The sequence below is a fragment of the Podarcis melisellensis genome (genome assembly GCF_964234715.1).
Source record: "Podarcis melisellensis genome assembly, chromosome: 2".
Classification (NCBI taxonomy): domain Eukaryota; kingdom Metazoa; phylum Chordata; class Lepidosauria; order Squamata; family Lacertidae; genus Podarcis; species Podarcis melisellensis.
In genome coordinates this window covers 41,149,143-41,170,301 of record NC_138529.1, presented here as the reverse complement: position 1 = coordinate 41,170,301, position 21,159 = coordinate 41,149,143, and the positions used below count along the sequence as shown (strand labels likewise).

The following is a 21,159-nucleotide window of genomic DNA, read 5'->3' as shown; positions in this document are numbered from 1 at the left end:
GTACACCCAATATTCATTTAATTCATTATCAGGAACATCTAAGACTTGATAAGGTACAAAACATAGCATACTGTTCTAAACACTTAAGTCATTACACATTCCTAAAGAAAAACTGTACTCTGAAGCCTCCTTCAACGTTTCTATTTCTGTTGATTAAATGTAATGACTTTTGCAATTTACTCACAATATTTATTTCCATATAGCTCCAGATGCTAGGTGTTTCAAAGGCTTAAGGTAGCAGGAGTGGTGTATGGCAGCAAGGCCTGCATCCTGTGGTGCAACAATTACTTCACTCACCCTTTTCCTTTGATGTAGCAGGAAAGCGGAAACAAAGGATCATAAAACCCTGTCCAGTCCACTACCTGATTTTCACTGTAGGAAGCACACAGGTACTTGAAGAGAAACACACGATAATAAATGAAGGATGAACAAGAGCAGTAGTAGTTGTAGCAGCAGCACTATTGCTTCATGGGGCAGAGTGTAACCAAAATAAACCTTGGGTTGTAGTAAAAAAGCACACACGTATCCACACACACACACACACACACAAGCAGTAGTACATTGCTGAGATTGCAGGATGATTTAGAATGAGACAACTACCAAAGAACTGCATTGAAGGGAATATTTAATGTTTCTGTAACACTCTTCATCTTTCATAAGGGCTACCATAGCCTTCATTTACAGAATAGCAATCTAAGGCAAGCAGCATAAATGATGTCCCCTAAACAACATCAGGACAAAACTCAAAAGGAGCAATGCTGAATTGCCTTTTACGAATGTGCTAGGATGCATTTATCCCTTTTTGAGGCTTCCTGCACAACCTTCATGTGGCTGCTTCTTCCAAAAACCCACATGTACAGGTAATCCTAATATTATCTCAATTCACTGGAAGAATTCATCCTTAAATAAAAGCACTGGAAAAACTATTGTGCTGACCCCCAAGTATTACTTCTGCATATTAAAAGTAAAAAGGTAGAGTAGAAGAATGCTACAGTTGCATGGAAGTTACTCCGATCGTGCAGAATTTAAAACCCAGAATTCTGCTATTGACATATCCAGACACGGCTGGCTAGGGAACAAAAACATCTTCAACTATATACAAAGTTAAAGGGGGAGGGGGGAGAAAATTAGAGGACAATTACCTCCCCCCAAAGTTGGAAGCCAATTAACACAATTTGGTTTTGAGTTATTTACTCAAAAAGGAGGGGAGGTATTTTCCTAGTATAAAGCCACCTAAAAATTGTACTGCACAAAACCTAGCTAATACAATGAAGATTTGGTTAAAAAAAGCTATTTCCAAAAACACTTTACAGATAAAGGCTTTCAAGTGCTGTAACTAGGTGAAAATGTAGTCAATGAGAAACAAAGCTGCGTGCCATGTAGTGTCACAAATACAGTTATGGTTTAAAAAGTTTTAATGCAGAGTCTCAAAACGCTTCAACCTTCTGTGCAAGTTCACTCATCAGGTGGTTCCATATCCTCTGAAGGTATGAATCCTTTTCTTTCTTCTTTTTCTTTGTCTCCTTCTTCATCATATTCTTGCTCCTGCTCAGCAGCAAATGATTCCTGGGATGTGTTCAAATTCTGCTCTTCCATTTGTCCTGGTGGTGGTTCTTCATCATCATTTCCTTTGTTTTCTGCAGTACCTTCTTCAACTACATCTTCCTCAGCCAGATTGTCTCCACCTTTGGTTTCTTCTTCAACCTTGTTTTCTTCACCTTCAGCTGCTCCCTCCTCCATATTTCCACTTGTTCCTGCCTCACCTTCCTCATGTTCCTCTTTCTCTTCAGGATCATCTGTGAAGGGATTCTCCCCCTGCAAAACAAATCAGAACCACCTGACACCCAGCATTAAACATCACACACTTTAAGGAACTGAGCAGTCTACAATATATAGCTGGGTAAGCATGTTTCTGTTGTTGAGTGGGGCCATCACATAAAAGTAATTTTAAGGCCTTGACTATTGCACTAATTTATTTATTTATTTTTGGTATGCTTTAATCTACAGAACCTGAAGAAAATCAAATACAAAAGTAACAAGAAATCAGGAAACTTTCATTCCTTTTCTTTGACTAGTAGATATAATCAAGTCTCTGATACAAGTGAAAGATCCCTGATCATTTTGGGGGGGACTATGGCATTTCAACCAACAAGTGTCTCAATAATCTTTCTGAAAACAAGAATGTGTTCTCCATTATACAAGCAAACTCATTTCTTTTAACCTCCAGGATGTGACAAATTTAAAAAGTCATCCCACTCCAGTGGGTGGGTACATATCAATTTATAAAGAGTTTAAAAATATCTTACAATTTACACAACAATTACTCTTCATTTTGCAAAAGTTGTTAAAACTCTCCATAGAGTACAGTCTAGGTGTGCCCAATGCCCAGTTCACAGACTGATTGTGGTCTCCTCCCTTCTATTTGCAGCTACTTGGGGAAATTCCACATCCCATCATTTGTGGCCCTTTCCCACATCTTTACAAGAAGATATAATGCCTACTGAAACCCTTCCAAATTGCACTGGAAATGAGAGAATGCCTATATAACACTTCCTCTTCCTGGATTCAGAGATGTATTTCAAGCCTGCTGCAGCATACTAAGCATGCTACATGGTCCATCTGCATCTGTGGACCCTCCACTAGGGTGGATATCCTGGGACTATTGCTGCCACTCTCAATAAAGTATTTTGAGGGGGAACACAATAGGAAAGAAAGCAAAATGAGAGAGAGGTGATTTTTAAAGTGTATACAGAAACTGGGTGCAAACAGAAAAAACCACTGTAAGATGCAGAGAACTGCATACAGTTGTACCTCTTGTTACATCAGTCTCTGGTCGCGTTTTTTCAGGATACAAACACGGCAAACCCGGAAGTGTATACTTTCGGGTTTCGCCATGCGCAGAAGCGCTCTGCGCATCTTGTGCATGCACAGAAGTGCTCTATTGCGGTGCTATTGTTGCAGACTTTTCAGGGTCTGTAACTAGAGGTACCACTGTAGTAAAAGAACATAGGGAAGTTAAGAAGTTGGAGGTGCAGACACGTACAGATGGGGAAATGGAAAAAGGAATGGGTTCAGTGGTCTGCAGAGAGAAATTAAGACTTAGAAACTGAGAGTGCCCTTATAGTAGGGCATGGAGAAGAGAGGATGCACTATGAAGCAGAGAGATAACATGGAGATTAGCGGAAAATACATTAAAACTCAGTTAATATTAAAAAATAAAAGCTTTCCCATTGTTAACATAGCAATATGGCTCTTTTAAAGTTTTTTTTTGGGGGGGGGGGAGTTGTATCCAACATGTGTGTGAGTGGAACAGACTTCTCCTTACACACTTCTTCCCTGAAGCCCTCCATGCACCCTCAAAATTTACATTAGAGGGATAGGGTACCCTCTGGAGCAGATTTCAGGAATGCATGGTGGCTGCAGGTAGAAGGAAAGAAGTTATACAGTGCAAGCATCAAGTTCGCTCATGCCACTTTGGATTCTGCCCATAACCCCTCGGTGGGCCGTTCTTATGTTTATACGTTTTACCTTCAAATATCGCTCCAATTTCTTGCTGATAAGTTTATTGTTAAGAATACTTCTTGCAACTACTAATGATGATTTTTTTGACTGTTCCATCATAGCCTAGAAGACAAAATACATAAATAAATGGTCTGCACAAAATGTATCTACATTTCATTCTTTTTTATACCAAGACAGGCCTTCCAAAATACAGTAACTTTTCACACATTTTCATAAGGAACTATTTAATGTGGGAAGGAGACTCACAAACCTCCTCCTACTTCCCAAGCAAAATTGATTTTGACAGGTCAAATTTGGTGTGCAAGGCAGATCCTGAAAATGATCAGGCCTTTGGAGCCAAAAAGGTTCCCCACTCTAGACTTAGACTGTGGAAGCCGAGAAGGAAAAAATCTGCTTTCTCACCTGTCAATTCACTGGACCCTATCCACTGTTAATTCTGAACCTTAATATCCAACCAAACATCTGAGGGCAAATTTATATTTGGCAGTGTAAGTCTGTTTGTGGCATGTGTACCACACCTCTCCCAGTAAACACTGGGTAACACAAAAGAAAGACGTGTACTGAGCTGCAGCGATCAACTGATTCCACAGCCTATGCCCACTGTGTGAAGCAAGCAAGATATACACACCTCTCTTTCATAAGTTAGTGTTTAACAAAACAGATCAAAAAGTCTACATAAAATTTTTATTGGCCAATGCACTTTTAAAGTTCTTTAGTTTAAGGGTACTGAATTTCAGCGAACAAATTATCAGTTTGCAACTCAAAGACTTCTTAAAAAATTTAACGAAGCAGGTTTTTGGTGTGTGTGTTTTTTAACAAAACCAAGCAGGAGCTACATTTGCGGTCAAAGAACTGCTTGGAAATAATGGGATGCCATTAGTGGCTATATTACTGCCAGGTGAGTTGCTATACTATATTGATATATATATTTAAAATAGATACTATAGTCTCTTAAGCATGCTCTTTAAAGTATATTTACGTTAAAATAAGCATTAAAGCCCCTAAATTATTCAATTGCTTTAGTCTTCATCTGCTTTTGCCATTATAAAGTTGAATGATGTAGTAATTGTTCAAGCTTCTCCAGTGTGTTTTTGTGGTGAACAGCTAATTCAACAAATCCACTTACTCTGCGGTTGTGGTTATGATCAAGGGACTTCAGATGTTTCTGGATTATTCCATACTGCATCGGAATGAAGAGGTCACAAGCAACACAGTGAGCAGCCTCCACCTTTTTTACAAAATGTTCCATACCTATGTCTGAGAAAAGTTAAAGAAGTCATAATATTACAGACTGTAGAACGCATATGGAAAACCCATGGCCATCTGCTGTGGGAACACAAACTCCTATAAGCCCCAGCCACCATGTCAATGGTGAGGGATGATGAGCACTGTAATACAGTAACCAGTGTTAGAAACTGAGATATGAAAACTAGGAGCTAAATGGCACCTTAAACCTAGGTTATGGGTACCGCAACTGAGTGTCTAGGTGTGCTTCTTAATAACAAGAATACAAAGCTGAAAATGAATAAACTGCAGCTAAAATCTTATGTTCATTTTTCACATGGTCTAGTCCTCATTTGAAGGCTGCAAAAAACAAAGCCATACTTCCCCTGCCTGCCCCCCTAATATTCTTATGAGGGTCCCTTCTCCAGTCTTCAAAGAGTGGTTGGAAGTGGGGAGGCAGAAAAAGGTCCTCCTTTCCTTCCAGCAGTGGCAGTTTTAATCTGAAATCTTAGGTGCAAGTACTGTACCCAGAGCTCAAAAACTGCTTGCATTAATGAAATTCTCTGTCGCAAAATGTGCCTGAACAATGGGAGTTGCGAACGCTGTCAGCAACGTCTGGAGGGCCATAGGATTCCTATAGGAAACCTTTGATAGCAGGAAAATATATAGGAGGGTGAAATAACAGACTTCCATTCCTCAGGGGCAGTGGGGGAAATTCTCTCTCTAAAAAAGTACCTATCCTACCGTACACACAATGACTGTTTTGCACACATAAACACCCCCCTCGACTGTACCAAAGGACCAAAAGGGGGGAGGGGGCATTCAATATCCATCTCAGCTAATAGCAAAGTTAATTTAGGCACATCTTTGTCTCACACAGAACATTACGGAATTGCTTCCTATCCTCTATCCTATTTTTCTGAATGAAAACTGAACATTTTTACCCAAGAAAACAACAGTATGTATTGCTTTTTACCTGAATTTTAAGACACCTACCCTGGGTAAGATCTTGGTCTTTGTAGATCTGTTGTATAACTGCATTAATATCTTCAATTGCTTTACGGCGTTCTTCTGTCTTCTTTGTTTTATTAGCAACATACTCCTGCATTGCAGAAAAGCTTATGAATACTCAATAGTGTATAATACCATACTGGCCTGGCCCAATGCACAACATGCTAGGATTACTATACAGTACAATCAAAGCTATGCCTTCCTTTCCTTTCTCCCATCTCTCTCAAAAGCAAGAACTAAGGTAAAGGTGTGGATGTGTTGTGTACTGAAAAATGCAAGAGCAGCACAGATGAACTGAGAGATGCTGATGTTTTCTACTCTGATAGTCATCCAAAAGTACATTTTTTGCCCCACTTGAAATAATTAAAAACCAAATGACAAGGAGGGACTGGGGAAAATGAAGCAAAGTGCCACATCTAGCTTTGCATGTTAATATCTAAAGGAAAATGGAATGCTCAAAGGGGAAAAAAGTCTACCTGGAGGAAGTCAGCTGTTTGCTGGGGCAGCTTGGTTCCAACAAATGCAAAGTGTTCCTTGTGGAATTTGCTCTCCAAATGGTTGGTCATCTCATCCTCATAGAAAGTGCGATACTTGCACAATGAACATACAAACTGAATCCTGTTAAGATATATCAATTAAAGAAAAATCTTTTTATCTGCACAGCAGTAATTTGAAAACTTCCAGTTTTCTTTATGTAGTCAAGCTGATATAGTTTACTATAGCAAAGAACTACAATACACTAGGTGTGCTTGAATAGGCAACACTGCTGTCTTATTCCCAATTGAACTCTTTATAGACCATGTATCCTGAAACTGTTGTTGGTGAATACGTGAGACCATCAACCCTCCAACTTCTTGTTCTAACCCTACCAGCAATCCCCAAGATTGCACAGAACTTCAGTACAGCTGTGATGTAGAGCACTGGAAGGGCATTGGCTTATTATTATTATTTAAACAGAGAATTGCTTGTTTTTAAATGTTATAATACGTTTGAAAAACTTTTGAAAGTACAACATGAAACATCAACCTCCAACAACTTGTTGGACTTACCTTTCCACCATCCGATCACGATACCTCTTTTTTTGCCTCTCTTGAGTTTTCTTACCAGCTTGCAATTTGCGCTTGATTTGACTGATCTCTTCTTGAATGGTCATAGCTCCTACATGAATAAGATCAGTTTATTTTTAAAGAATACCTACTCATGGACCTTACTGAACTCCTGGGTAAGATTGGGCTCCAGGTTCCTAATCTACTTTCAATGAAGAGGCCATACTATAACTTATCTGTACACCGCTTGAATAGTTTTTTTAAAAAAATAAAATAGTCTGTAAATTTTCTAAATGAATACATAAAATAATTCACAAAATGCTAGTTTCCTGGAGTTTAATCAGACTTGGAAGCATAATTGCTACTTAAAATTTTAAGACAAATATAATTGTTGGGAGACACAACTGTGGGATACACAAAACCAATTGTTCAGTGATGGTTTATATGAGAAGAAAAACATTTAGTTTGCCTCACAGGTTAATTGGAAAGTACTACATATTAAATAGGAATCTGCCTGGTCATTGGATAAAGGATAAAGTGTGAGTTACAGTTTAGACGAACTCTGAGCTTGATCCCACACAGTAGAATTCTCTTCAGGTTATTCCAGGTATAAGTGTTGCTGCTTATATTATTATTTTTTATTACATTTGTATACTGCCCTATACTCATAGATCTCAGTGCTGTCCACAAAATAGAATTACAGTATCAACCACACAAAAATATAATAAAAAATAAGAACAGAAACAAACCAGCAACCCCTCCTTCTATATTGTTATGAGTTTGTGGGGTTCCTGGACCCCAGCTCTAATGCATGGGTGCCAAACACTGGATTTAGCAAAAGGTTGTAGTACAGGCCAAACCAGTTTCAAGTTCAGAGAAGAGCCATCAAGGAAAACAAAAGGAAGGTAATGGACAATTAACAAAGCAAATACAGTGGACGCTCAGGTTGCGAACATGATCCGTGCAGGATGCACATTTGCAACCTGTGTCTGTGCACACGCGGGTTGCAACTCAGTGCACATGTGTGACTGCTGAAACCTGGAAGTAACATGTTCCGGTACTTCCGGGTTTCGGCAGTCTGCAACCCAAAAAAACGCAACCTGAAGTGGCTGTAACCCAAGGTATGACTGTACTCTGTGCTGGAGGACTAATGGGTGTAAGTCATAGCTAGCTTGCAGGACAAAGGCCAGGGTTGGAAGGAGAGTAGTGGTATAGGATTGCAGCTGGGAATGATGTGAGGGAAAAGGTGGCAGTCTGTTCAAGGCAGCAAACTGGAGCAGGGTGACAGAGAGCCATGGCTGATTTCTGCTGGCATCTAAGACTGGGATGAAGCGAGTACATCTTGGGAGTGTAATGCTATGAACCCCTACCATAGGCTCAGGTTGTATACATATGTAAATAAACCATATATCCAAGAAACCACAGTCTTTGCTGTGCCTCATTTCCAAGGGAAACACAAACACTGGGTAAGTGCCTGGACTTCTAGAATCTTGCACCACTCGGAGATTAGGATGATGTGTAACAATATTCAGCATAGCCAACTGGCAGCTTTTTATTGCTTCTGGGAGCTATTATTTTTGAATAATTTCACTGTCTGGAAGTGATCTGCTGTGCATGCATAGCCACATTGGTACTGGAAACTAGCTCAAAACAGTTATAGCCTACCTCCACAAATAGTCTAGGGAATTGCTAGAATTAACACCACAATGTAAAACTCTTCTACCTGAATATTTTGATCATTGTAAATTTAACTAATTGTGTTGTACTCAAGATACATGTATTATTAGGGAATACTTGCTAAGTTAGTTCTGAATCAACATGTAAAAACTGAAACTTGGAATTTATCAATGGTTTATAAAATGCTGTAATACAATAATGTGTATCTCCTGCAATATTCCACACATCTTTTAAAAAAATCTTTATTGCATTTTTAAAAATTACAAAGAAAGCATTTATTAAACATTACATCCAAATATTCAAAACTAAAAAGAAAAAATACAAAACAAGAAAAATATAAATATAAAAGATACAAACAAAAAAGAAAGAAATAAATTAATCAGTACACCAAATTATTCAAAGGATACAAACAGTGATTTGGTTATTCTATACACCAAGTTCCCAGAAAGAAATTGCACAATATTCCACACATCTTGTCACAAAAAATAACATAATCACCAGAAGTACCCTAATGCATGTACATTTGAACTTACCTTTCGCAGAGTCTCCTTTTCTTTCCTCATCTTCACCTCCTTCTCCCTCTCCCTCCTAAAATGTAATTAAAGACACTGAAGCATAGAGCTGCACTTGCTTACAGGCAAGGTAACAACACATGTAGAAATAACCTTTACATCAAGTAATCAGGAGTGCTGCTAGCTACCAAGATGATTTGGGGCTTAGACAAAAAACAGCCACTGTTCATAACCACAGTACAAAATTACCATTTACTAGAAACATCAATATAGTAGGCTGTGATTGTGAGTATCTCTGCAACAATGAGCAATGGAAAAACCCGTAGCTGCATCAGAATTTGTTTAAGAATTTCATGTTCTAAGAAACCTCTCAAAATCCTAAGATCTGCAATTAAAATTTGAAAAATTGACACTAACTACATTTGGATAGTATGGACTGAAATAGAACTCTGCTCAGTTCTGCACTGATCAAACTATAACTCTATGCTCAAACTCTAAGCCAGAGGTAAGGAACCTTTGGCTCTTCTAACGTTGTTGCACTTTAAATCCCATCAGCCCCAGGGCACATGGCTAATGGTCAGAGATGATGTAAGTTGTAGTCCACCAATATCTGGAGGGCCATTCCTGTTCTATGCCTTCTTAAGTTCTTAGCCATACACAAACATACCTAAAAGGTGGGGAATTGTGTCAGCTGGCCTAACCCCCTTTTGCTGCATCCATCCTTTCACTACATCTGCCTGACACCAGTGCAAGGAATGCCATATTACAGTAGGGGGCCTTATGCATGCAGGCCAGATCTGATCTCTCACATTTGGGGAACACAATTTACACAAATCAGACCTACATATATTGAGCTATATGCACACAAAACCCAACTTTAACATGCACTAACATCAGATGGGAGCAGAGTCAGCTGGCACAATCCCAATCACCTACAATGAATAGCCAGCAATGCAATCTGTATAGGGTTCACCCTGTATTTGCACACTAACACTTTCTGTCCATCCTATATCTGAGCACAACATAATAGATTATTTGGAAGCAGATGTATTTTGTAATAGATCTATACGTTAAATCTTCAATAAATAACTGAAAAAACACCAAGTATGTCTTCTCAGTGTCAGACCTGACAAAAAGCAAAGTGAATGCGTTACCCCAGTCTACATATCATGAGAATCATTAAAGGAGAGCGAATTATCAACAATTTAAATTATTATACTACTTATTGTAGTGAGGCTGAGGAATGAGCTTGTGTTCATCTCGGGCACCAATGCCTTGAGTCAGCTTTGCTCTTTAAACATTCATTCATCACCTAGTCACACTAGCCTCTGGTTTCTGAACAACAGAAAAAAGGAACTGTACATGGTCTCTCCCTAAACAGAAAGGCAAGCATGGCAGGACGTCATTTGTAACTCTTGTTCCTATCATATATGTATAAGACACTGGGATTATAAATCTTTGTCTTTGTAGCAAGACTAAATTCAGACTCACATTTTTAGAACCCTTCTCAGTAGCTTCTCCTTCAGGGCCCTCTTCTGAAAAGAACAACATATCAAGTAACTATACAGACTATAAAATGACTGTAACAGTGCAACCCTATATATGACTTCTCAGAAGCAAGTTCTACTGAGTTCAATTATATTTGCTCTCAGGTAAGTGGGTATAGGGTTGCAGGCCTGAAATATTTCACAAAAAGTTTTGTTTTAATGAACATTAATAAAAAACAGCATACATGGCATCAGACACTGATACAGATTTCTAGAATATCTGGACTCTTGCTAGATCGCTTGTGTGGGGGGCAGAGGCACCTTTATTCATCTCTGGTGGGAATGCCCACTGGTTTCTAAATTTTGGACTAACATTTATAGGGAGATTCCAATATATGTGAAAGTGTTATTGTAATGGCCCCACCGAGTTTCTCAGTTAAATCTCTAGAATGCTTCTGTAATTCATGCTCAAAAGACCTGCTAACATGGACGCTGGGGCTGCAATCAGAATCTTAATAACACAATAGTGGAAAACACCATTTGATACAAATGTATGAGGACAAACAGCAATTTCAGAGATTACCCACTATTTAAAGGTCTCTAATGGCTCAGAAGACCCTGAAAATTATATGCTATGTGGAAGGACTTTATTTCTTATATTCTTAGTACTGGTGCACAAAGTTGTCTGCCTGCACTGATGAGGGAAATCTGGTTGTCTTGATGCACCCTTTTCCTGAACAACCAAAGTATGATGTGAAGCTTACTTTTATATTATATTCCTGTAATCATTGGTTTCTTTCAGTTTAAATAAAGTTTTTAATTTTTTTTTTAATGTTTCAATATTGGCAAACTAAGATGCAATGAAAAGAAGACAAGGCAGGAGGCTTCAGTGATTTGCTCTTACCATTATCAGAGTCAGAGTTGTCAGAGCCATCAGTTTTTGCTGCCTTACTGTCAGGCTCATCAGAACTGTTAGCCTGTTTTCGTTTATTAGCAGTAGGCTCATTCTTTATTCTTTTTTTCTATGAATTAAAGAAAAGACTGTTTTTACTCACATGCACAGTCTAAAAGTTCTCTTATCACCAACCAAGAAATGTTCATTCATTCACATTTTATGTTCTCTACACTCAAGAAAACTCATTTCAATAGGTACAGACATGCACACCTAAGACCTGACCTATTTTATAAGAAACGAACGAATGAATCCCAGGTCACACTTCCTAGATATGACTAAAATCCAGTGATTAATCTTTTTGGTGTTAAGGCAGCATACTGAAGACAATGAGATTCCTAAAGAACAGTTTAAAATAAAGATGTGCCAAGCAGATGTAAGAGACAGAGAAGAAAAATGCTCCCTATAATAAAACAGTTTAAATTACAAAACAGACTCCTTTGCACTCAGTTCTAGGCAGTTCTCTTGCTGGGCAATGTCCCTAAAAATGGGGCAGAAAACAGGTGGGAGAAGATCACATAGGTACTTACTTTAAAATCTGCATCCCACATTTTCCAGTTTCTCCTCATTCGTTGTTTCATGCCGCCTCCTCCAAAGCGCATGTTGCCAGAGAAACTTCGCATTCCCTGGAACATGTTGTATTCAGGGAATAGTTTGTGGGAGAAAAGGGATGGGGGCCTATTGGGGCCATGGCCCCGTCCTCCCATTGGCACTGGTGGTTCATTCCACTGTCCGCCCATGCGCCCAGAATATGCAGAAGCCATGGGTCTGTTATTTCGCCTGTCTCTGGCCCAGTTCTGACCCCGGTGGCCAAAGTTGTCACGTGCTCTGTTGTGGTACTGGTCCCTGCGGTTCCCATAGGAGTTGTCATAGTGGCCTTCATAGGCATTGTCGGTGTCATGTTCAGCTTCACTGTAATCATAGCCGGATCTGTACAGATCACGGTCGTTTAGTGAAGGCCTTGAGTCGTAGGACTCATATGTATCATACCTGCAAGAATTGCACAGCAAGCAAGGAATCTAATCAGTAGCATATAGAGCACCATGTTAAAGTGTCTGCCAAAAATGGCAGTAAAACAGGTCACATTAAAGGAAACAACCTCTCATAATTGTTCTAGAGTCAAGGTAATAACAAAGCTCAACTGAGGTTTTAACTCAGTATGAGAATTATTCCCTTGGGCATTATAGCAGTGGGGAAGGACATAGAGGGGGCAATCAACATAAGGCTACATAGAATTCTTGTTCTGTTTAGCCTCAGTCAATCATAGAAAGAGCATAGCACTCCGATCAGATTGACAAACATATTTTCAATTTGGGGGAATCATACAAATTCTTAATTTTTTTCCTTTTACTGGTTTCACACTCCAATCACTTCAGGTGTTCAGCTATGCAAAACAAGTGAAGTCACTGGATGCAAGGTCGGTTCCCACAAATTATTAGCAGTTTGGAAAATAAAGTGGTTTTAGTAAGAAGAAAAGAAAGCAGAAATCATCTATATACTAAAGAGATGCTTATACATGACATTTTGCCTGCAGGAAAGCTCAGTGCAGACAAAATATGTGAGTACACCTTACAATTCCATTTTCTATGCTCACTATAATGAGTGGCTGAGACAAACAAGTTGACTTGTTTCTATAAAGGGGAGCTTTGAACCAGCACAATTTCACAAGAATGTTCCATAAGCTGCAGAAGAACTTTAAATTTAAGCTACATACTATGCATGTAAAACAGTACAGAGGCTCTGAGACAAAGATGCAGTTGAATGCAAAAATCCACATTATTCCTGAAAGCATGTTGTTTCAATTGCTATGGCAGACCAAAACAAAGTCATGTTGCACTTAATAAAACCAGTACTGGGCACAAGTGCAAAAATCAATGGTCAAGCTTTGTATCAAGGATCTGAAAGCAAGGACATGGCTGAGGAAACAATGGCTGAGGAGGAGACTTTAAAAACTAACTCTGAACAAAAAGTGTCATTCTAAAAGCTATCAGGGTAAGCTCAAATATTCCATCTATCAACCCTATCTTGTGCCAATTTATATCATAGCACTACTCACTGTTGTAGCTGAGCCTTCTATGAAATTGTTTTCCAAAGTATAAATCTATTTCAACTTCCTGCTATTTAGTCTCTAATGCTCACCTAGGCTCTCAAGTGAGAATAACAGTGCTGGGTTAATATTCACCTAGTATGATAGAACTGAAAATAGGGAGATGCATCACACTGGCTTCCAAATGTGCACAGGGTTGCAACTTCAGCAGAGCCTGACAACCTGAGTCAGTATCTGCAAAGGGGAGATTAAACTTTTATACTCTTCCAGCACATGAAATCTGTAGTTTAAACACAGAAATACTATTTGGCAAAACTATCTACAACAATTACCTTTCTTAGGCAAGAGATGCTGTTTTAATGAGTGCAAATAGAGCGCATACACTACCAAAATCACATTTGATACTGTTATCCCTTAAGGATTTCTGTAAATCTCCTGCATCTTCTATTTTTATGAAAATGTCATAAATTAAAAACTGACACAATATCAGTAAGATAAATATTAAGGAGTAGCGAAGGTATTTTAAAATAAAAAATATTAACATCCTCTATGATACTGTAAGCTACTTTTAGAACCTGGTAAACAAACAGTGACAACACATAGAAAAGCAGTACAGAATGCTATGCATAATTTACCCATTACAGTTTAAGTACTATGCTTTGATTCCACTAAGCTGCATGAATGTACACAAAACGGGTTATAATACAGTGACCCCTTGACACCTTTCCCAGAGGGAATGACACATACAATTTATTTAGACATAGTTCATTCACCTGACCTCTAGAAATGCATCCATGAAACAGGACTGTCAACCAATAAAACCCTAAATATAGCCATTCTAGTGAAGTGCACTAACTGTCTGGGAATCAATGTCTCTAAAACTGTTAAAATCTCAGGTATAAGTGTGAAGCAAATACTTCTGACATCTTTTTATACCGTATATCCTGCTTAACAGCAATAAGCACTAGTCACTTCAACAATCCAAAGTTAACTTCCTTATGTATGAACAATAACTTAAACAATTTATTAATGACTTCTAGGGATGAGAAATGTACTGAGAAAAGATTCTACAGAATTCTCTATTTACTTATTTTCTGTTTCAGTTGGCTGGAGCAAAATCTTAAGTTATGGTAACCGACTAAACACATATCCCATTAACATTGATGGTACCTTACATACACTCTGTGAAAATAGTGACCTATCCAAAACTATATGAGATTTCTAAAATCTGCTATTCTTTCAGAATAATTCATTACAATTAATTTATCAACTGTTGCAGTATTAACAAACTTTCCTCACGAAAAGATGTTTACAGTGGTACCTTGGGTTAAGAACTTAATTCGTTCTGGAGGTCCGTTCTTAACCTGAAACTGTTCTTAACCTGAGGTACCACTTTAGCTAATGGGGCCTCCTGCTGCCGCTGTGGTGCGATTTACATTCTCATCCTGAAGCAAAGTTCTTAACCCGAGGTACTATTTCTGGGTTAGCGGAGTCTGTAACCTGAAGCATCTGTAACCTGAGGTACCACTGTACAAGCACCTTATTTTCAAAGCTAAGGCAGAGGAAGTACAACTTGGCTAATTCTGTCTCCTCCCCACCCCCCAGCTCTATAAGCAACAGCAAAGATATGAAGCAAAGAGCAATACTATCAGTCGGAGAACAAAGGGAACAGCTCTTAGGCAACAGCACATTAGATCAACATGTCTTTCAGAAACTGCCCTGATCTATAACTATTACTGAACCTTTTCACCTTTGTCTCTACACTCACCTGTCTCCACCTGAGCCATAATGTCCTCCTTGCATCGTGTCAGTTTCTAGATGAGACACCATATCTAAGCGCTTGTTAAATTTTGTTATTACATCAGCACTGGTGCCAGTGGATGCGTTATAGTTCATGTCTGTATCTGAATTAGGCATTTCCCAAGAGTTTGAAGTGGCCATACCGTACCCATAATTGCCAGAGTTATCCTGACTGTATCCATATCCATAATTATAGTCCTCGTAACCTGAAATGAGAAGCAGTCACTGAATTTTTTGGTAAGCATAGATTGCCCGCCATACATAAGCATCTAATGCAAGATTATCACCGTCAAGAATGCTCCTCTTCAGGATATAGCTGTGTCTAAAATGTCTGGACAAACATTTTCTGAACTCCTACCAAATATTAAAATTCTTACCTATGGAAAAAGTACATAGCAAATTTCCTGCTAAAGTCAACCTTCATTTTTTTCTCATCTGCAAAAGGGCTCAGCTGCTACAGCATTGGTATTACCTCCAACTATAGCACCATTAACAATACCGTCAGGTGTATCCTGATTGCTAGAGAGGCCCAAGGTGGCAGCCTCCATGAGCAGCACATCTTACCTCGGATAATGATCCACCTCTCTTTAGGAGGAGGGGGGGGGAGTTTTCAGGAGAGACACTTAGCACCTACCCCAGCATCTACAATTAGTCATTTACATAAGAAATCTACTAAATTTATAGATATCCAATAAAATATTCTCAAATCACTTAAAAAATTCTAGCAAGTGGCACAACAGTGTCAATAAGAAGAGAACCTAATTGCAAGACACCATATTTCATCTTCACACAATACTGTAAGGACACAAATTTAGAACTAAAACTGATTAAGGGTGGAAATGAAAATTCATCACATCCAGTAAAATAAAGTTATTCAAGCTAATAGTACTTATAATTTATTTCATTTATGAATTGCTTCCCATCAGGCATCCCAAAGCCATTTACAATAGTAATTGGACTGCAGAATACAATGCAGAACTGGATCCCTAGCATGCCTTCCATGATTTATATACTCCATTGTTACTGTCTCCATACCCACACTTCATAATTTGAAACTAACACTGCGTCCTATACATGTTTACTGGAAATCGTCCCATTCTGTTCCAAGGGGTCGAATTCCTGCTGTTTATACAATTACAGCTTAACAGTGTGATCCTAAATATGGTTATTCAGAAGTAATCCCATTTACTGGTAATTTAGTGGGGCATACTCCCCCCAAACTCTATATAGTATTGCAGCTGAAAATCTAAATTCCTATGAAAGTTCATGATGCTTTGTTATTCTTTGAACATTTGGAAAAGAGCTAGCAAGCAAGCGGAATTTGGCTATAATGCTATGCACATTTCTTGTGATAAATCTCAATGAAGTAATTGGGCTATTTCTGAGTTAACATGAATATGATTGTTACCATGTAGGAGGTGAAAGGAGATAAATTAATGCCCAAATTAAACATACAGATGATCAAATATCAGCCATAAGTAAGAATCCACAGTAGTCTCACTGACAGGGCCAGAAACTGTAACATAAACTCTGACTTAACGATATTGATGGATAAAAGGAGCATGAGTGCCAGAAGATATTAAAAGGAGGAAATACACCAAAACTGTGAAAACCGTTACATTTCAACATTAGTTCTGAATTTACTTTTTGATTTAACTGTTATGCATATTGGCAGTCAACTAAGGTTTTATGGTACTTGCCTCTATTTGTGCCAGAGTTCCAGTTTCCATAACCTAGAAAGAAGATACCCCAGAGGTAAAAAAATCATGTTAGTTATAAGGTTATTATCATTCTACCCAAAGTACTATTCAAAATACTAAGCAGACCTGGCATGAATATTCATTGAATGACAGTTAAATCACAAGAATTTTTTTTAACAAAAATTGACCTAACTTCATTTCATTTGACAGCTAATTGACATTTTTTTGATCTGTGGACAGATGGAATGTGCTATCTGCACTGCCCATGGTCTAACCTGCAGTCTACAATATTATTTTGTAGAACCCTATCATCTGGTGTGTACTCTTGTTGCTAATAATGATAGGCTAACCTTGAGTTACACAGACTTGAACAACTATGGCAAGCACTGCCGCTCAAAGGAAATCCCAGGCTATGTTTATAGACAGCATTGAGGGGGGTAAGAAAGGGTGGTATGGTATGTTGATAGCAGAATCCTAAGAATCCAGCACTTCTGAAGGTTCAAGAAGCATCCAAACAAAGTTTGTATAACTTAGCAATACAGAGCAAAAACATTACAAAGCTATTGAGACCTATCAGCCTGCAACATCTTGTGAATGTATCCCACTAGTAACCTATGGCATCTCATTTTTTAATTTATAGCTTATTAAATTAAAAAACTATCAATTAATAAAAGGTTGTTTAAGCCATTTAAAACGCACATTTTTCATCCCTCAGCCTCCTGTCAACATTGCCCTCAGTATTCCAACTTTATCTAAAAGTTTCTCTTTCATTTCTGTCATGAATCTCTTACACATATACTCATGTGCATGAAAATTCTCAAACTGGCACAACACTAGGATAATTGTTTTTAGTTACTTTATTGTAGTCTGATAAAAGTAAGGCTCAGACAGAATTACTTAGCATTCATAAGGGCATTACTGAAAATATATATCAATATCCCCTTCAGACCTGCTTCACCTGCCCGAATGGTGGGGACTACTACACAGACAAAAATAGGCTCAATGATAATGTCATGAATCAATCCTGTTTAAATCAATAGCATAAGGATTACAAGTTCAACTGCATCAAGTGAAATCTCCATTTCAAAGCACTCTGACCAGAAGTAAATAAGAAAAGGATTATTGCTAATTTACATTAGCTTGGAATATTAGTGAGTGAGTCATCATTTGTAGGCCAGTATATATGTAACATACAACTATAGTTTAGAGATCAGGAGTAGGCCACAGGATCACATGCTCCTTGTCTCTCCCATCTCACACATCATCCCTTCTCTACCCTCATTTATTTTTTGTAACTGTTACTAAGGGAGCGCCTAACAGTTCCTTGGAACATCCATTAGCAGAATCACTAACAATCACATAACAGTGAACCGTGGTAAAAGGGGATAATAGGGAATTCCCACAGAAGGTGCGAAGGAGCACATAAACAGACACCCCCTTCTCCATAAACCAAGACTATAAATGAAAATGCACTGACCTTGAAGCAGCAATAACTACTATTTAGGTACTAATTCAGAACTCTGCTTCTTAAGGCCTTTTAACTCCAACACTACCTTTCTAAAAGGAATCAAAGTCCACAAGGAGCAAAGAGCTACAACGGCTAGCTGTAAAGCATGTATCACTGCTACAATCTCCTATAAAGAGGTTGAACTAGTACCAGAACAGTAGTCCTCTGAAACCTAGCACACAGTCCTTTTACCAAAGATGAAAAATACACCAATTCTGAACAACTAGATTTGTATAATTAATCAAAAATATATTTACTGAAAGATGAATTAGACCTTAAGGGACCTGTGCTTGTCCAGAAGACACAGCAATATTGTGAGGCACAAGAACTTTTGTAGCCATTTAGCGGACACAGAATACAACTCCTATAGTACATCAGAATCAGTACAAGTAACTTGTATAGCCACTACAAACGGCCACTAACAGTGCACATCTCAGAAACCTATTGAGTTCAATGGACTTTACTTGATGTATGTATGTATGTGATTGTGGCTCAGCATTTTTGCCCACAGTCTTAATTTGTTCAAGTAAGGGGATGACTGCTTTTACTCAGGAGCACTCTGTTCACAGTGAGAAGCACACTACATATGCTTTCACCCATTTGTATTCCTAGTGTTCAATTCCTGGTGCAAAGTAAGCCCGGCACCTTGCTCACTAATAACATTTTCCATTTAAATATCATAACCCATTTGAAATCAAAACAGGAGTGATTAACTCCTCAGATAATCATCAAATTAGGCATATCATTAAAATCTAAAGTATCTTTATTTCATAACAAAGATAATGTGTCAAAACTTCACAGAAATATAGTATTACAGTATTTCCAGTACTGCTATTTCACTAGCACAGTAGACTTCTGCTTGCACACCAGAACTTCCCCCTCCTCCCCCCTGCAATCCCCCCACCCTCAGAACCTCCTTCAGAGGATGCTCTAGAGTAGATATTGAAGATGTGGAGGGAGAGGAAGTCCCATGTGCAAGTAGAACTCCAGACATGCAGCTGGACAGAACCCATGCTTTTCACATGCCAGTATCAAGTCCCTACTCAAACATTTGAAGCAAAAAATATGACTAATTGAGGTTAGTTAGAAAAACATTGATCAGGGAAATGTTGGTCTCCCAGAGTGAGAGGCTGGGAGGAGAAAGGAAAGATCTCAGGTGAGAACTGGGAGAAGCTACTATCTTATGGGGGTGGTAAGGGTTAAGAACTACCTTTAAGAGAGAACTCCATACTCTATTTTTACCTTTACCTTTGATAAAAAATATTAATGACTGAGAAAAATATTGACCATGGTACATGCTGAGGGAATGAATACCACCTGCATCTGTCACATATGGGAATTAGGAAGTGATCCATGGAAGAATTTATATCACTTCTAAGTGCACCAAAGCTGTCCAAAGCAGCCAGCAAACTGTTTGGGTTTGCTTTTTTAGGTTTTCAGACAAAAATCAGTCAGGTTTGTCTTCAGTATGTACTAACATGCACTTGGGGCACAGGTGCCAGACTATTTTAATTGCATATAATTCCATCTGTAGCTGGGCAACCATACTGATAATGAAGAGACTACCTCATATTTTATGAAATAGATTTGGTTCCACACTTACATAACCAAAGGGCTAGAAAGGCAAATGTTGACACCGCAAGTTCTGATAGCCGTATAACATCGCGCATGCATAAACCTAAACGAACAGCGGGGAGCTAGGATTCAAGGGGACATGCCACGTTCGCGTTTTTATTTTATTTTATTTAGAAAGCAACTCCTCTTTGGCAAACAGCCTTTCTAAATCCCAAAGAGTGTTAGTTGGTGGTTCAGCAAGGGGGAAACAATGGCAGTTATTCCAAGGGAAGCCATAACCGATCGGACACGGGGGGAGGTTCCCCCCTTTTTTTTTCTTCCTGCGCCACCTTCCCACACCCACTCCTATTATAACCGCTCGCAGATACCAAGCAGTGGGGTGCGCGTGTGCAAAGACGGCAGAGACGCAAAGATTCATCCCTCCTTCCTTCCCTCCCACCCCGATTCTGAGGCGGCGGGCGCAGAGGAGCAATGCTGACATTCACCTTTCCCCGATCCCATTCGCACAAGGAGGGGCGGGCGGCTGAGGAGGGCGGCGCACCCTGCGCGCACAGCCTGAAACCGTCCAAGAACCTCCCCGCCCCCCACGCGCCATTTCTTTATTTGGCGGGAGCAACGGGAAAACGACGCCTGGCAAACACCTCAGCAGCCCACCCCCGCGGGGAACGGGGGTCAGCACAGCGTTGCCAGGAGAGAAGGGAAAGGCAGCGCTGCTGACCCCACCCCCCGAGATGTTGACACAGGGCCGGGCCCTGCGCTCCCTTTGGCCCACTCGCGGTGGGTGGGAGGAACCCGGCCCCCCACCATCACGCCCGACAGGCGGCCGCCCTCTCTCCCCCCCTCACCCGGCCCCCGACGCTCACCTGAATAGCTCATGATGGCGGTGGCGGCTCCACTACAAAACCACACTCCTCACACCCGTTACCTCCTGCGCCAGACGGCAACGGCAGCTTGCTAGCCCCGCCTCCCGACACTGTTGGCCGCGCTCGCTCACCTAGCTGGTCAGCCATTGGCGGTTACGGCGTTTAGTCCCGCCCCCCCCCCACACGCTATTGGGAGCAGAGGCCTAGAGCCCTCGTATTTCATTAGAGGCGGGAGG

General features: G+C 39.6%; 1 protein-coding gene across 1 annotated transcript; it reads right to left on the bottom strand.

The window, feature by feature from the left end:
• Positions 1-608: 608 nt before the first annotated feature.
• AKAP8L (A-kinase anchoring protein 8 like) lies at positions 609-21,085 on the bottom strand. Its single transcript, XM_081895178.1, is given in 14 exon segments — positions 609-1,815; positions 3,529-3,624; positions 4,649-4,779; positions 5,743-5,848; positions 6,234-6,375; positions 6,807-6,915; positions 9,014-9,068; positions 10,484-10,527; positions 11,384-11,501; positions 11,962-12,421; positions 15,247-15,484; positions 16,979-17,011; positions 20,924-20,959; positions 20,962-21,085. Coding segments are annotated over 14 exon segments (2,037 nt in total). The 5' UTR covers positions 21,071-21,085; the 3' UTR covers positions 609-1,455.
• Positions 21,086-21,159: the final 74 nt, after the last annotated feature.